We start from the raw sequence: 16,733 nt of genomic DNA, 5'->3' as shown, positions 1-16,733 counted from the left end.
CAAAATTAATTTAATTTACTACCAATCAAATCAAAACAAAGATACTGAGAAGTAAAACCAAACCTTAGAACACTGTAAGAGACTGAATTCTTATCCTGAACCATTTGCCTCAAAGATTGTCAGGTGTGGGGGACTGGACCATCATCTCAAGGAACTGTGAACTGCTTATCTTGAGCCCTTTGTCTCTAAGATGGCCTGTTTAAGCAGGACACTCCTGTCGATAAGGTCGATTACCAGGCCATTGAGGCATCCAGAGGAGGAAACGGGGCTGGAGCTGATAAGATACTGGTTTCTGGTGTTGATCACGCGAAGGTCCTGTGATGAACGAAACCTGCAGCGCATGACATCATTGAAATATGCCCTATAAAAAACTCATAGAGACAAGCTGTGGCGGGGCCTTCTTCACCACCAAAGAATTGAAGACTGAGGACCAACGGGACGCCGCTGGATCCGTGGTGGTGACCGTCCTTGCAACCCCCTCCACCGACTGCTAGCCTGAGGACCAACAGGACGCTGCTGGATCCATGGTGGTGACCGTCCTTGCAACCCCCTCCACCGACTGCTAGCCTGAGGACCAACAGGACGCCGCTGGATCCGTGGTGGTGACTATCCTAGCAATCCTATCCCGACTGCTTGCTTAATTTCTACCTTTTCTTCCATTCTATCCTATCGCTACCATTTTGATACTTTTGATAATAAAACCTATTTTGACTATACGGCATTTGACCTCGTTTGTGTCTTAATCTCGCTCTTGGGATCATATCGAAACCTCCCCCGACATTGGATCGGGACATTTAAATTGGCGTCACGGACAGGATCCCTTGAGACGAGGGTGCCGTACTCTTTCCCTGCTTTAATATGTGAGACCTCTCAGGAACGTAAGGGGTGCAGGCTTGTGTTGTGCTGTGTTTGAAACTTTACGTGCTGCCTTCCTGAGACGACTGCTTCCCCACTTTGTATAAGATGAGTGATAGCAAAGTTGCCTGTTTGAAAGAAGCTTTGTGTGACTTTTTGGGAAAACATAAAGCACGACCCTCTGTGCTTGGGATAGACTGGGCTCAGGAAAATTGGTATAATCTGCAGAGCGTTATTGATCGAATGGTCGCTTTACAGAAAGATGCTAGAGTGCGGTCAGGGAAAGGAAAAGCAATTGTCTGTGCCGTTCTCGGTGCCAGTCTGGCCGCAGCAGTGGAGGATAGGGATTGCCACCTCACTGCAGAATCTCAGATTATTGAATCCCTCCAAAATCTTTTTCAGTCCCTTATGGGACAAGTGGCGGCATTAAAAGCACAACTTGAAGCAGAAAAGAACCAAGTGAAACATTTGCAAATTGCTCTTAAGGAGCAGCTCCTTGCGGGTACTGTCCGTGAGGGAATTCCTCCAAGATCAAAAATTGGCTACCCCTTTAAGGACCTGCAGGCAGCAAAAGAGAGAGTGGAGAAGTTAGAGCTGCCTTCATTGCGACCTTTAGTCAAAACTGAATATACCTATGATGATGAGCAGGACCAGTTCCCCCAAGTTACAACTAAAGAGGTCCCCTATACTGCCACTGAGTTGGCAAAACTAAAAAAGGAATTTGGCCGAACGCCTAAGGAGTCAGAAACGGAGTATGTGTGGAGAGTAGCATTGTCAGGGGGGACACCAGATTCTGTTAAGTGAAAAGGAGGTGGAAGGGTATTGGGGACCGGGAGTGTTTTTAACTACTGGGAATCACCGCACCCCCTGGTCTTTAACCCAACGGGCAGCCTATTGGGCGGGAGGTTTGAACCCCTTGGAGAGGGGGGAGCCCCTCGCGATTACGGGGACTGTTGATCAATTAGTGGAGAGTGTGCAAAAGGCAGCTTGTCTGCAGATGATGTATGATCGAAAATTGGAGCCTAGGCAGGAGTCCCCGATGATGATGTCGGTGGATCCTGAGTGAATGACTCCCCTTATACGGGGACTCCCTGATTCTCTGAAACCGATTGGTATACAATTACAAGAAAAAATACAGGTGATGCCCCAGGGCCAGAGTGTTGCGGCTGCTTCAGGAGGATTCATACCTGATCAGCACCGCCGCCCCCCAGATACGAAAATGTGCACCTGGGGAGAAGTGGCCCAGGAATTAATTAATTACGGGCGCAAGTATGGTCCTGTTAACCCTCCAGCCACCAAAACAGACGCCAGGGGCTTGAGGCGGGCTGAAGTAAAGGAACATAAAATCAATACCAGGTGGCTTATTCCATCCTTCTAATAACAATTTGCTTCGGGTTCCTTAGAACGAACCGAGTCTGTTTTTTCTTTTCTCTTTCAGGTGAGGACTCTAGAGCGTGCCTGAAGAAATACGGGAAGCTGTTAATCGTTTGTGTAGTTTTGTCAGTGATTGCTTTGTTAATATTTATAGGATGTTTGATATACCACTGCAAATGTTGTTTTGGACGACTATTGTTGCTGCCTTTAATATCTGGGGAAACTCCTGTGCCCCTCTTTTCGGCTTGGAGTGGCAAAATGAATTTGTGGCTCTAGGCCAGCAAGTGGCCAACACTTTTAATCTGACTAATTGTTGGGTATGTGGTGGGCCCTTAGGTTTGGAAAGCTGGCCATGGACTGCTGTCCCTATTTCCCCAAAATGATTAGTGAGTAATTACAGTGAGGTCAAAAATGATTCTTACTGGGGTGAAGACACATAGCCCTGGACAATACAATATCCAGTCCAAGGTGGATATTGTCTGAACCAAACACAAAAAGATGGTATTCCCGTGGGAAATAACAAGTGCAACTGGACCTATACTTATGACAACCATTGCCTCACTGATGATTGTAGACCAACTGATTGTTCAAACCATAGGGCAGCTATAACACTGCCAGAAGGGGATGACCAGGCATATTGTCGCCTCTTGAGTTCCAGTTCCCCAAATTTTGTGCCTCGCTGGTCCGGATGGGCCTGGGTGAATCAAACAGGGCACAAGAAACGGTTTTCCCATTTTTGGTCTTCCACTAATCAGTCTAATAACCTTCTTAATGTTACCTGCTTTTGGCACCACGGTTCTGGTGCCTGGAAATGCAGACTCACTGATGGAACTCAAATTTGGTAGTCAAGTGATAATAAAGACCGCTGTCAGGGACATTTGAGCATAGGTCCAGATGGACTTCCTATCTGTTGGGGCACCACAGAGGAGGTGGGAAAAACTGTGGACAGGTTGTTGATGAACGGTCTGTCGGATCATCCTCTGGGAGTAGGTAATTCAACATATTTCCAATCACCACGGACACCTACTGGTTTGTTTGAAAATGGTGCACAAGCCTTAAAGGGTCACTATTGGGTGTGTGGCCAATGTGCCTACAAAATGCTACCAGCAAATTGGACTGGAGTGTGTTATGTGGGGGTAATTCACCCTTTGTTTTTCTTGCTCCCGGATGATGAAGGGGATGGACTGGGTGTTAAGGTATATGATGATCTCAATCGATATCAGCGATCCATTGATACCTCTATAGCAGGTGGGAGTGGTCAGACCTGGGGCAAAGACGTGTGGACGCCTCAACGTATCATACAACATTATGGACCTGCCACCTGGAACCCCAACGAGTGAGTTAGCGGTGCTCGAGAACCTATCTATAACCTAAATCACATCATCCGGTTACAAGCTGTCCTAGAGATCATTACTAATGAGACAGCCCGTGCCCTTGATCTATTGGTGGATCAAGCTACACAAATGCAAACAGCAATATTACAACATCGCATGGTTCTTGATTACCTGCTAGCCAAGGAAGGAGGTGTTTGTGGTAAACTAAATGACTCTAACTGTTGTTTAAAAATTGATGACAGCAGGAAAATTGTGAAACAAATTACGGCAGTAATACGAAAGCTGGCCCATGTTCCTATCCAGACATGGAAAGGCTGGGACACTGATATGTTTTCCTGGCTCCCTGGCGGTCCATGGGTCAAACGAATCCTATTTTACTTGTTGTATGGTTTTACGATGTTATTCTTTTTACCATGTATCATTCCATGCTTTATACAATTGATTCAGCGTGTTGTAACTAATATGCAATTTGTAACTACTATTTCGCCTGATAGTGTTAAACAAATTCGCGCTATACAGCGAACCACACCGTCGGTAATACAGATTGTCTGAAATGCTCTTTTCTGACTTTTCTATATAGCTATCTTTTCTCAAAACCACCATGGGTCCTGAAACAATCTTTGAGCCACGGGGTGGTGTAAAAGACTGAATTCTTATCCTGAACCATTTGCCTCAAAGTTTGTCAGGTGTGGGGGACTGGACCATCATCTCAAGGAACTGTGAACTGCTTATCTTGAGCCCTTTGTCTCTAAGATGGCCTGTTTAAGCAGGACACTCCTGTCGATAAGGTCGATTACCAGGCCATTGAGGCATCCAGAGGAGGAAACGGGGCTGGAGCTGATAAGATACTGGTTTCTGGTGTTGATCACGCGAAGGTCCTGTGATGAACGAAACCTGCAGCGCATGACATCATTGAAATATGCCTTATAAAAAACTCATAGAGACAAGCTGTGGCGGGGCCTTCTTCACCACCAAAGAATTGAAGACTGAGGACCAACGGGACGCCGCTGGATCCGTGGTGGTGACCGTCCTTGCAACCCCCTCCACCGACTGCTAGCCTGAGGACCAACAGGACGCCGCTGGATCCGTGGTGGTGACTATTCTAGCAATCCTATCCCGACTGCTTGCTTAATTTCTACCTTTTCTTCCATTCTATCCTATCGCTACCATTTTGATACTTTTGATAATAAAACCTATTTTGACTATACGGCATTTGACCTCGTTTGTGTCTTAATCTCACTCTTGGGATCATATCGAAACCTTCCCCGACACTGGATCAGGACAAACACCTTCCCCCCACCCCTCCCTCCTTCCCAGCCTCAACTTCACTCCTGATTTTCTCTGCCTCCTCCCCACCAGTAGCACAAGGGGACCGGGAATGGGGGTTACAATCAGTTCATCACACATTGTCTCTGCCGCTCCTTCCTCCTCGGGGCAGGACTCCTCACTCTTCCCCTGCTCCAGCGTGGGGTCTCTCCCATGGGAGACAGTTCTTCACAAGCTTCTCCAATGTAAGCCCTTTCCATGGGCTGCAGTCCTTCAGGAGCTGCTCCAGCGTGGGTCCTTTCTGCAGGCCACAGTCCTTCAGTCACAGACTGCCCCAGCACGGGCTTTCCCAGGGAGTCCTGGCCATCTTGGGGGGCATCCATCCCCCTGCTCCGGCGTGGGCTCCTCTCTCCCTGGGCTGCAGGTGGGCATCTGCTCCCCCGCTCCCCTCTGTGGGCTGGGGGGGGACAGCCTGCCGCCTCACCATGGGTTGCAGGGGCATGCCCTTCTCCCCATCCTTCCTCACCGACCTTGGTGTCTCCACAGGGGTTTCTCTCACATCCCACTGCCCTCTCCGCTGCAGGTTTTCCCTTCTTAAATCTGTTCTCCCAGATGTGCTACCACCACCGCTGACTGGGTCAGCCTTGGCCAGCGGCATGTCCAGCTTGGAGCCAGGGAAGCTTCTAGCAGTTTCTCACAGAAGCTACCCCTGCAGCCCCTCCCCTGCTACCAAAACCCCACCACACAAACCCAAAACAACTAGGGAACAAAAATGCTTTTTGTTGTCATTGCATGTAACCCCAGCTGGCACTCAGCTATCCATTAATTCCCTTAGGGGATGACTGCTGGACTCCACAGGCTCATCCTAACTTGTGATGTGATGATCAACTAGAAAGAAGCAACACATTCCCTTTAGCTTTTACCCAGGTGGGTGATGTGGCAGGTCTTACAGCAATGACCGGAGGGCAGCATTCCAGTGAGTGGGGGAATGGGTCAGAAGCCACAACTGCAGGCACAGAGTTCCAGGAAAAATGAGAATTATGTGCCCACTGAAGTGAAAGAGAGAAAGAGAAGGTGTGGCTATGCAGCTAAAGAAGAAAACAGACAAGAAAATCTAAAACTTGGTCCTTTTTTTGATTAGGACCTTACATAGCTGTTAAATTAAAATCATATATTGGCTGATACAAAGTGCAGGAGTGCAGACTCACAGAAAGGAAATTGAGGACATAAAACCACTACCGAGAGGACAATGAACAAACCTTGAGTACACCACACATTCCAATACCTCTTATAATATCTCCACAATCTCATGTACAACAGTCTTCAACAGGAAGGTATAACACAAAAGTTGTGATTCCTGTAATGTATAGACAGTCCTATGTAGTGCACCTTCTTGGGTGTCAGCTTCCACAGGTTCCTATTAGTTCCTGGACAAATAAACCTACAGTTGGTTTCATTCTTAATGAGGGGATGAGAGGAGAACATGAAAGGATCACTGCAAGATTTTTCCCAACTGATGGTGCTGTACCTGACAGGTTTGCTGAATGACTGGGCATGTGAATGAAAGTGGCAGTGTGGAACAGGAAGGAAAGCCAGTATAACCAGTATTTAACTGGAACACTTACTCTCATCCTGATGAAATATCCTTTAATGTCTGTAAGTATTAGTTACAACCAAGGACTGAAAGAAAATTGACAAATAGGGCATCAACTCTGAGAACAGCGTAGGAACCTGGTCTATGTGGTTGGAGAATAAAAATATTCATTCAGCTGCGTTAAAGGAAGCTGCTGCTTGGATGCATAGAGGAAAGTGTGGTTTAAAAAAATCAGACAATAACTACCTATACTGTAGACACCTACCTGTAGTAAATACTGTAAATACCTACCTATAATCTCTGAACTGTTGCTAGACTTCCATTTGTTAACAGGAGGAGTGGGGATTATCCCAAGAGCTAAACTTTCCTTCACTGGAAGGAAGTGGGGTAGAAAAACTGAGCCACGATATGTAACAATAAGACAGGAAGAATAAAGGCTTAGAATCTGAGCTGATTCCAGAGTACTGATTCTAGTGTCATTCTGCCTAGCTAGTGTTTCCACTTTGTCACTCACGGCTCAGTTTACCCTATTGATTATAACGCAGAGATGTTTTAAAAAAAAAAAGTCCCAAAGGATGTGAGCTACACCACCACTTCAGGAAAACCTAAGAACAAGCTTGTGTTCAGTGGAGCTGTCTAAACAGCCTTTTCATTCTTTATCAACCCTTTAAAGTCCCCATGCTTCATTAGTTCTTGGGGAAAACATTCATCTTTTTCCTGCCCAAACTCTTACTAAAAGAGAAAAATTACAAGCGTAGTCTGTGATGCTGAACCCATCTGCATCTTCCTTAGGTACCCAGTATTTGTCTCCAACTCAGAAATGTCTTCTGCAAACACTTCTAAACTTTCTCCCTCATTGTTTCTTAAGAGAGCCTCCCATGGTCTGTATAGCCATTACCTTTGTCTTCACATTCTCCTTTAGCACTGCTGTGGTGCTAACTGGATCTTGCTTGTTGATTCCAGCTGGTCAGATGATGAAATGAAACTCTTATTTGCTGACTCTTTCATTTTAGCACCTTTAATCCTGCAGGGTTTGGTTGGGTTTTTTTCCAGACTATATAATAGCATCGTAAAAGTAAAATCTTATGCTACATTTGCTTGTTATTACCCATGTCCCCTATCCTATGTCTTCTAGACTATAAGCATCTTTTAAAAGCTCTTCTATGGAGTCCAGTAACGTGCAGTTCAGCAGGCTACCAGCTTCTTTGCAGACTACCATAGTTTAAATATCTTAAACCAGGTGGAACTTTAAAATAAAATCATTCCTGTAACTAATTCTCATTCATTTTTAAATAATAATTTCCCATTTGCCTTTGGAATAGCCTGAAATGCACTGCTTGTGCTCAGCATTCTTCCTCATAAAGTGTCTGTCACTCCAGTAGGTCTGTTGCTGGGGCAGTCTGTCTGGCAGTGTCCCTGTGCTTCATATGGTTTTACTTCCATAGCCAAAGCAAAAAAAACAGGATTTCTGTGAAAAAGGCCTCCCGCTACATGGCTTCCAGCCCAGCCACGTGAACAATAAAATTGCCCTCTACTCCATTCTCTGAGTTCTCTGTGCCTTTCTCTCTCTTTAGAGCTAGCTTTTGCACTGGACAGTCTGCCTTTTGGGGCCTTCCTCTCTCTCTGTCTTAACTGATATCTTTATGGTATATGCTGCCAAAGTGTCAGTTACTTTCTTTTACCTATCAAAATACCTCCTGGCATTCCAGGCCAGACTGTCTCTGTTAATCCTTTATGGCAGTGTGATCTGCCTTCTGGTGCAGCAATCCGGTTCCTCCTGGAGAGATGGGATGCTTCAACAAAGCCTTGTGCTGCAGGCTCAGCATCTCTTGTGCGCACCAGGAGAAAGAAATGCACACATAAACCAGGCTAAAAAAGGAAATTAGGTTTGGGGGTGGGAAAAGAGATGGTTTAACTTTGGCATTACTGTAACTGTAACTGTATCCATGCAAAAATTCCTACTGTTGAAATGGTCTCGGTGTTTTATGTCTAAAGGTAGCAGTGCTAAATAAACACTATACAGCAACAGACTTCTGCCTTGCTCAAGCTGTGGTTTCCAGGCTTCTCTGGCCTATGCTTCCACAGAAACCATTTATCACTGAACTCATTCCCAGCAATGGCTAGGTTTTTTCACTACTTACTGATGGTGTAATTTCAATGACAGTTTATCAACAGTTTGTTTGGCTGTGTGTACAGAACAACTTGATAGTATTAACACATTTTATGAACTACAGTTTAAACTCAAGTATTCTAACAATGTTTTCTGCTCTTCCACTCCTGAGCAGTGTTAGAGTATTTTTCTTTGCTTTGCAGTTTTTAGCCTTGTTTGCTTGAGGAGTGTGTATGTGGTGGAGAGTTGGATTTGTGTAATTTGTTCATTTAGAAAAGGATGTAAAAAAAATTATATTACATTTTAAAGCATTAGTCTGTTAGAATAACTCCTTGCTCCCACCTAGAGTTTATTCAGCTGTCTTCTCTACTAAAATACCACTTTGACTGTCAAAATGAATATTTTTTTAAATATACATAGTAGCCAAAACTAGAAGACACAGTGTGTCACCCTGGCACTTCAAATGTGTGTAACAAATTTCCTTGAATACTGTTATAGGAAGAAAATCCTAATGTCAGAACGATCATGTTTCTATTTTGATCAGAGAATAGACATCACCTTATACAACATGATTTTATCTTAAACAGAGTTGTTAGGGCTTCCATTGAAATATAGCAGCTTTAATTAATATTCTGAAGTGCAGGCTAACATTAGAGGCTTATGCCAAAACACAGTCTCTCCGTTTCCTTTTCCTGAGTATGGCTGGAGTTGAGACACTTCAAAAGAATTTTTGTCTCTCCACAGATCTTTGAGTATACAGAAGCTGGTTTATTATGTTAAACGACTCCCTTGACTCAAGGAAACATTTAAAATTAAGTACTTTCTATACTAATGCCATACAGTTCTGTCATCCAAAGTGTGGCGTATAGTTTCCAAAAAGCATCCTAAATGCTTCAGAAAATGTTTTACCTCTCAGGATTGTTCCAGAGTTCAAAAAACCACATTCATCAAAAGCAGAGAAAGGCCAAATCCGTAAGTGAATCCCTGATTTTGTCACATAGTACTCCTTATACAGATTTTGCTTTTGAGGATCTGCTACAATAAATTTCTCCTTGATGTCGGAAAAAGTGATGCATATGCATCATTATCTGATGCTCTTAATCTGTATCCGATGAATGGAACAGACAGTATGTGGTATCTGGGGAAAAAAATCTTGCTAACTGTAGTCCAAGAAGGCTGTTCATTACACAGGCTTTCACTGATTCAAATAATTGAAACATTTGCAGCTGTCCTTAAATATTAGAGTGAGAGCTGGGAAAAACAGGGCTTTGCTCTTGTGGTTTACAGGATTTTAAGAACTTTTACTAACAGTTAATCCAACTGCGCTGCTTCACTTTTGTTTCATATCTCATTCTTCAGTGGTCTTCTGGGTAAAACTCCCACTGAAATTAGAGGACTCTTGCCTAAGGTAGGACTAGGGAATCTAGCTCATTAATATTTTGGAATAGAAAGAAAACCCTTGTGAGTTTTACAAGAAGATCTGGCCTGCAAGTCTAGAAATGGGGTGACCTTTCTATTATTGAAAGTCCTTTTGTAAATCCATGGATTTCAGTAGAAGAGTAAAGCTAATTGTCTTTCCACTGGTGGATTGATTCTGTTCCAGGACAGAAAAATCATCTCCAGCAAGCACAAAGCTATTAATGTTTCTTGGGTCCTGCAAAAGGTGAATTATGTCTCTTTCTTTTCAAAAAAGATTTGCAACTCCTGTTCTGCTATGTGAGTCACTACCATTTTAGCCCCTTCTTTTCAGGTCATTAATTTAATGTCAGTGCCTTTGAGAACGTTTAGCTCCATCATGTGTTTTGTGCCTCCTGTTCCAAAATTAGTTTCTCGATTTCTTCCTTGTGGGCTGCTGTCCCTGCTGGTACTGCCTAGCGTAAAGGCAGTAGCATACCTTGTTTATCCCTTGGGTCTACTTAATTTCATTGCATACTTCTGTGGTGTTACTACAGTAAGGAATGTGGGGACAAAGGGCCCTGATTCATATGTAAATGTAATGAGAATAACACAGCTGCTATGTATGATACACGCGTGGCACAAGCTGAAGACCCACTTTTCACCTCTAGCTTGGGTCTTTCACCTCACTCTGCAGTTTTAAAAGTTATGCCATAGCATGCACTTAAGGCTGATACCACAGTGTCCCTGGCCAGCCTCACACCCCTGGTGCTATCTCTTCCCTGCTGGAAGAAAGCTATCCCAGTAAAAGACTTGGGCAGCAGAAGCATTTGCTGGGGGAGCAACAGAACATTTTGGAAGCTTTATCTTTCAGACTTACTACACTGATACTCAAGTCCAAGAGTTGTTGTGAGTTGCCTCTGTTTATGGCAGCCCTGTAGCTAGCTGAGTCTTCCTAATGATTGGCATATTATTCTTAGACTGGTTTCATGTAAGAGGCAGTTATTAAATACTTTCTAAATTATTTTTAAAAGATAAAGAACCTAAATAGTGCTGAAAGTGGTGAGTGGGAGCTGTCAAGGAAACAACTTGCTAATGGAAACACAGCATAATTAACTGCCTTGTTTAAACGACTTGCCAGTAAGTTGTTGGGAAGAGCTGATAAATAAGGCACTGCAGCAAGCAGAGAGTCTTCGCAACTGTAACTGAGTGATCCAACCTTTAATAAGTAACCTTATTACAGAGAAATTAGCTTTGGGACAGAAACAAGGATAGTGGTCATCTGAAGGAACATAAGGTCAGATCCACTACAGAGTTTTTTAAAATGTTTTGTCTTTTTGTGGTTTTTTGGCCAGCAGTGACGTGCTTGCAGTATATTCCCTGACTCCTGGACACACTGAGCGAGCTCTAAAGCATAAGCAGTGCTTTAGAACCAGGGTCCTGTTGTGACTAAAAACCCAAATGCCAAATCCTTTCCTGTCATTTCTTGTCTCCAGAGCGTGCCACCATGTCACAGTCATGCTGGTTCTTCATGCAGCCACACCATGGTGATCACTGGAATAACAATGGATGAGTATGAATCAGAAACTTCTAATAGCCCTTATAAGTTTGCCTTTAGGGCTTGGTTTTCTAAGCTGGAAGCTGAAATGAGCCTGCCATGCTAGATGTAGCACTCTGCACTCTGCAAAAATAATACTGCTGAACCAGAGGCTGAGCTCATAGTGTGACAGTTTGGGATTTAGTTCTTGGTGGGATGTTAGGGCCTATTAGTATTGTTTAAACGGCAGCAATGGCCAAATGCTGTACAGACATGGGAAGAGAGAGTCTTTGCCCTGAGGAGCTCACAAACTAGATGGCAAAGTGAGGAAAAATAAAGACAGCATGGAAGCAGATGCATGGCAATTAGTGATGGCTTAATAGTTCCATTGAAAATGCTTTCTTAAATTAATTTGCTGGATGAAAGATTGTCTGTCTGTCAGGCCTGCCATTAGCTGGTTAGTTCCATGTAATTGTCATGGCTAGGGTTAGTAGCGAGTGAATTTTCAACTGTGAGAAGGCAGTAGCTATGGGAATCAGTTACAGAATCAGGAATCATGACTTAGGAGGTCTCTAGTCTGACCTCCTGCTGAAAGCAGGGCCAACACTGAATGCAGACCAGGTTTCTCACAGCTTAATCCAGTCTGGTCTTGAAAACTTCCAAGGATAGAGACCTCAAAATCTCTCTGGGCAAACTGTACCATTCTTAATTGCCCTCAGCATGAAATTGTTTCACTTATACGTGGTCTGAGCCTCCCCTTTTGGATTTTATGACCATTGTCTCTTATTCTCCCACCACGAACATCAGTGAAGAACCTAGCTCTGTCATCTCAGTAACCTCTTCATAGGTACTGGAAGGCTACTACTAGATCCCCCCAAAACTTTCTCTTCTCCAGGCTAAACAAGCCCCGTTTCCTCAGCCTCTCCTCATAGGGCAGGTGCTCCAGACCTCAGCCATCTTGGCTGCCTTCTTCTGGAGTCACGCAAGTGCCAACTAAAGGGGAATAATCACCGCCTGTGGTTACTGGCAACTTTCTGTTGATGCACCCCAGCATGCTGTTAGCCTTCATTACTTGCAGAGCACAGCACTAACTCAGGTAAAAATTATTGTTTTCCAGGACTTCTAGATCCTTTTCAGTAGCACTGCTCCCCAGCCAGTTAGTCGCCAGCCTGTACCAACACGCAGGGTTAGTCTATCCCAGGTACAGGAATTTGCATTCATCCTTGCTGAATTTCCTTTCAGTCCATTACTGAAAGCCTGTCTAGGTCCCTCTGCATAGCAGCTGTGACTCCAAGTATATTGTCAAACCTTCTGTTTTGGTGTCGTCTCTGACCTTGATGAGTGGGCATTCTGCCTTCTTCTCCAGGTCATTGGTAAAAAATATTAAAGGGGACATCTGAAATTAAACATTAGCCCTTGAGCCTGACAACTCAGCCAGTTTTTCACCTCTCTAGTAGTCCACTTATCTCGATTGTAACATCACAACCTGGATACAGGAATGTTCTGGGCGACTGTAGAAAAGCCTTGCTAAAAGGTCAGTGACATCCACTGGTCTCTTCTCACAAGAAGGCAATCAGTTTGGTTAGACGTGATCTACCCTCATCTGATCAACACATGCTAAATGTCATGTCCTTTGCCCTAGAAATGTGTTCCAAAAGGAACACTCCATAATTTTCTGGGGGACCAAAGTGAGGGGCTGACTGGTCGACTGGCCTGTAGTTCCTCAGGTTGTCTCACTTGTCCTTTCTGAAGATGGGTGCAATATTTGCCTTTCTCTAGTCACCAGGGACCTCCTTTGATCTCCATGACCTTTCAAAGATGATAGAGGGTGGCCTCAATATGACATGAGTCAGCCCTCTCAACACCCTTCATTGCAGCCCATGGGGTCCCATGGATGTGTTCAGGAGAAGCAGGCTAAGTCAGGAAAAACATTGTGAATTCAGGGGCATGGAGGAAAATATAGAGACGTTTGTGAGAGAAGTCATCTAATGTAAAATTAGGACATGGTTGGATATTTCTTTTCGTCTTTGCTAGTGTGACACTTTCACGTACTTAAGTGAGAATCTAATTCATTCTTGGGTTCATTTCTATTAGAGCTGCATTTCAGATTTCAGTTTTATTCTCAAGTGTGAAAGAGCAGGGACTGTAGGTCAAGCTGAATTCCTGTTGGTGAGTGATTCTAGGTATCACATCTTGCCAAAACAGGATCCCATTGCCACCTCACAGTATACATGGGTTTCATCTGCTTTACTTCTCTTACTAGGCCATCCCAGTTGATTCAAATATTTACCCCTTTATCCTTTTTAATTCAGAATTTGCCTTCACCCCTCCCCTCAATGAGTAGCATGTTTTGCTCCTGTTCTGCGAATTCATTGTTTGCAGGCTGGCAAGGCACCAGTTCTGGGGTGACAGATGGGGCAGACTGCAAACCAGGCAGTTGCCTCCCAGCCTGAATGATATTTTAATAAGCACAGAGAGGTGACAGAGAGAGAAGCTTCTCACTGGAATGACTGGCAGTTTTGTTTTCAGCCTGAAAGCACTAATAGATGATTTTTGGCCTCAGTCCAAAAAAAAATCACAGAAACTAGAAGCAGAAAATCCCATTAGCTCCTAACTTATCCCTCTTTTTTAAGGGTCAAAGAAGTTTTTTCTCTCTGGCTATTATCCAGACAGGGAGTTGTTTCCCTGTTTTCAGTATTTCCGTTCTCTCTCAGGGATCCTATACTTTGGGAGACTTGCCTTCTATTTATCTTTTGTTTTCCTTCTCTTCTTTTTCATTTCATTCGTTTTCTCCATTGTCTTCCTTCCTTCCCCAAACACTCCCTCTTGTTCTAGTTTCTTTACACTCTTCACAGATTCATGGTGAGTAATGGGGTCTACCAGCTTACTTGGCTTCCAGCTTCCACATCCTGTGAAACAGCTACTGCAGTGCTAGGCAATGGCATCTGCATGGGAACCTCTAGAGCCTATGTCCTCTTCTCCCTGCCCTTCAGCAGTATCTCAGTTGTATAATATAGGGTCTGTGTAGGGCTTTGTTTCATCCTTGGTCTTATGAATAAAAGCACTACAAAAGGGAGCTCTGGCAAAGGCCCAGCAAGCTCTGAGATCCCTCTGCATTGTGAGCAACACAGTGTTTTGCAGACAAGCTGTAGGATAGCCTGGCTTTCAAAGAAGATTCTTTTTCTTCTTACGAGTACAGGGAAAAAAGATCCAGCTCTTGCTAGGAAAAATATCAAAATAATGCTGGGATCTGAACTGAGGTATGGTCCCACGCACTGATCAGAGAATGCACTGGAAACTTCTCCATATTTGGACACAGACCTTCATGTCTATTTAGCAAGATTCAGGTCAGGGTTTCAACGGGAGAATGAGCTGGAGATTAATGGAATTCCAGCTAAAGTATGCTTCTTTTTCCTTTCAGATACAATGATGACACTGAAGGTTCAGATCCTGTTTGGTTTCCTTTGCTGCATGATTCTTCTGCCTACAGATGGCTTCCCAGCAGACACCAGTACTGAATTTCGCTCTGCTTTCTCTGTGGCCAGAACCAGCAGCATGGAAGGGAGCTCTGAGATGGTCATTACCTTTGACAAAGTGTATGTGAACATTGGCAATGACTTTGATCCCAAGACTGGGCTGTTCCGCTGTCGGATCCCTGGAGCCTACTACTTCTCCTTCACTGTTGGGAAGTACCCAAAGAAAAATTTGTCTGTCATGCTGATGAGAAACAAGAATGAAGTGCAAGTGATTGTGTATGACGAACATCACCGCAAGGAACGGAAGGTAGCCAGCCAGAGTGCCATGCTGCAGCTCGACTACGGTGACACAGTTTGGCTGCGTTTACATGGAGATCCCAAGTATGCTCTTTACAGCAATGTGGGCCCCTATACAACTTTCAATGGCTACCTAATCTATCCAGACACTTCTGCCTTCTTCCAGAATGCTCTTAGCTCTCAAGAGCTGGGGCCACACCATCACACTATTCAGCAACTTCCCGGAGAGCAGAATGAAGCTTCACAGCGACATGTTTTATCTGACCAACCGAACAGGGAACAAGATCCTCGCTCTGCATTTTCTGTTGCCCGCTCACAATGTCTCCTGGGGACAGACGACAAGCAAACCCAGCATGAGCCGATCACGTTTGACACAGAGTTTGTGAACATTGGAAAAGATTTCAATTCCTCCACTGGCATCTTCTCATGCCGTATACCTGGTGCATACTATTTCTCCTTCACCATTGGCAAAATGCCCTTTAAGACTATGTCAGTGAAACTTATGAAGAACCACAATGAGGTGCAGGCCATGATCTATGATGACAACCACTCCAAGAGGCGGGAGATGCAGAGCCAGAGTATCATGCTGCCTCTGCAGTACGGGGACACCGTTTGGCTCTACAGCCATCAGCATGATGGCTATGGTGCCTACAGCAACCATGGCAAGTACATCACCTTCACCGGCTTCCTGATCTATTCAGAGGCTCAGCCAAAGCGGCTTCCAGGTGCCAGCTCCCCCCAAGGGTCAAATAATTAGGTGCAGATGTGAAAGGAGCGTAAGAAAAGCCAAGGTGCCATGAACTTGGGTGTAGCTCCTCTTCAAATATCATCCTCTACTTTGAGCATGCTATCATGTGTCCAGTGCTTTCCCTATGCTGCACGCTTGTGCCCTGTCTGCAGGGCCACTGCCGTGTCTGCCATTCATCCATAGAAAGGTCTTTACAGGTATGTGTGTGTCCTGTGTTGGTGTTTGATTTAAGCATAAAGCATGAAGTAGTTTGGGGGCAGGGGTGGGGCAGCGTAGTGAGATGCTGAGGATCAGAGAGCCACTGCAGTAACATTACTGCAGATCCCCAGCATGCAGAAAGCAAAGGATGTGGTGACTTTCCTTGCATTTCTGGGGAGGGAATAAATGTAATGAAAATGAATGTAATAAAAATAAAAAAGATGTAAAATTTTCTCAGATTGGAATTTGTTGTTACTTGTGAGACTTGTGTGCTTGTCACTGGCTGAGGTACCAGCTCAGGAGAGAAAGAAGCATGGTGATCATATGAGCTGCAGTACGTGTTACTGAGCCAGTCTGTGTACACTCTTTTTTATCATTCGTGTGTGTGAAGTGTTGGTACCTCTTAACGATTTTATTGCAAGTTTCACAATATTTGGTGCTTTTCTTAATCTGATTTTGATGAAGTCAAGAAGCTGTGCTTGAGAATCTCAGCTTCCGTTTAATGAAAATAATACATTTAGAAACAAACAAAAAAGTAGGCTTCTAGCC

The 16,733-nt window shown here is 44.3% G+C and overlaps 1 protein-coding gene and 1 pseudogene across 2 annotated transcripts in view; both read left to right on the top strand.

The window, feature by feature from the left end:
• LOC104311506 (C1q and TNF related 4) overlaps positions 1 to 16,416 on the top strand; it is a 31,510-nt gene extending 15,094 nt beyond the window's left edge. For both annotated transcript variants that reach the window (XM_069784630.1, XM_069784631.1), the window contains exon 2: positions 14,887 to 16,416. In XM_069784630.1, the coding sequence (XP_069640731.1) occupies positions 14,887 to 15,995 (1,109 nt within the window). In that variant the 3' untranslated portion in view covers positions 15,996 to 16,416. The remainder of the gene's footprint in view (positions 1 to 14,886) is intronic.
• Positions 964 to 2,233, top strand: LOC138685344 (uncharacterized; annotated as a pseudogene).
• Positions 16,417 to 16,733: the final 317 nt, after the last annotated feature.

The sequence above is a fragment of the Haliaeetus albicilla genome, chromosome 5, assembly GCF_947461875.1.
Source record: "Haliaeetus albicilla chromosome 5, bHalAlb1.1, whole genome shotgun sequence".
Classification (NCBI taxonomy): Eukaryota; Metazoa; Chordata; class Aves; order Accipitriformes; family Accipitridae; genus Haliaeetus; species Haliaeetus albicilla.
Note: the sequence above shows the minus strand (reverse complement) of the source record. Positions and strands in the feature narration are given on the sequence as shown.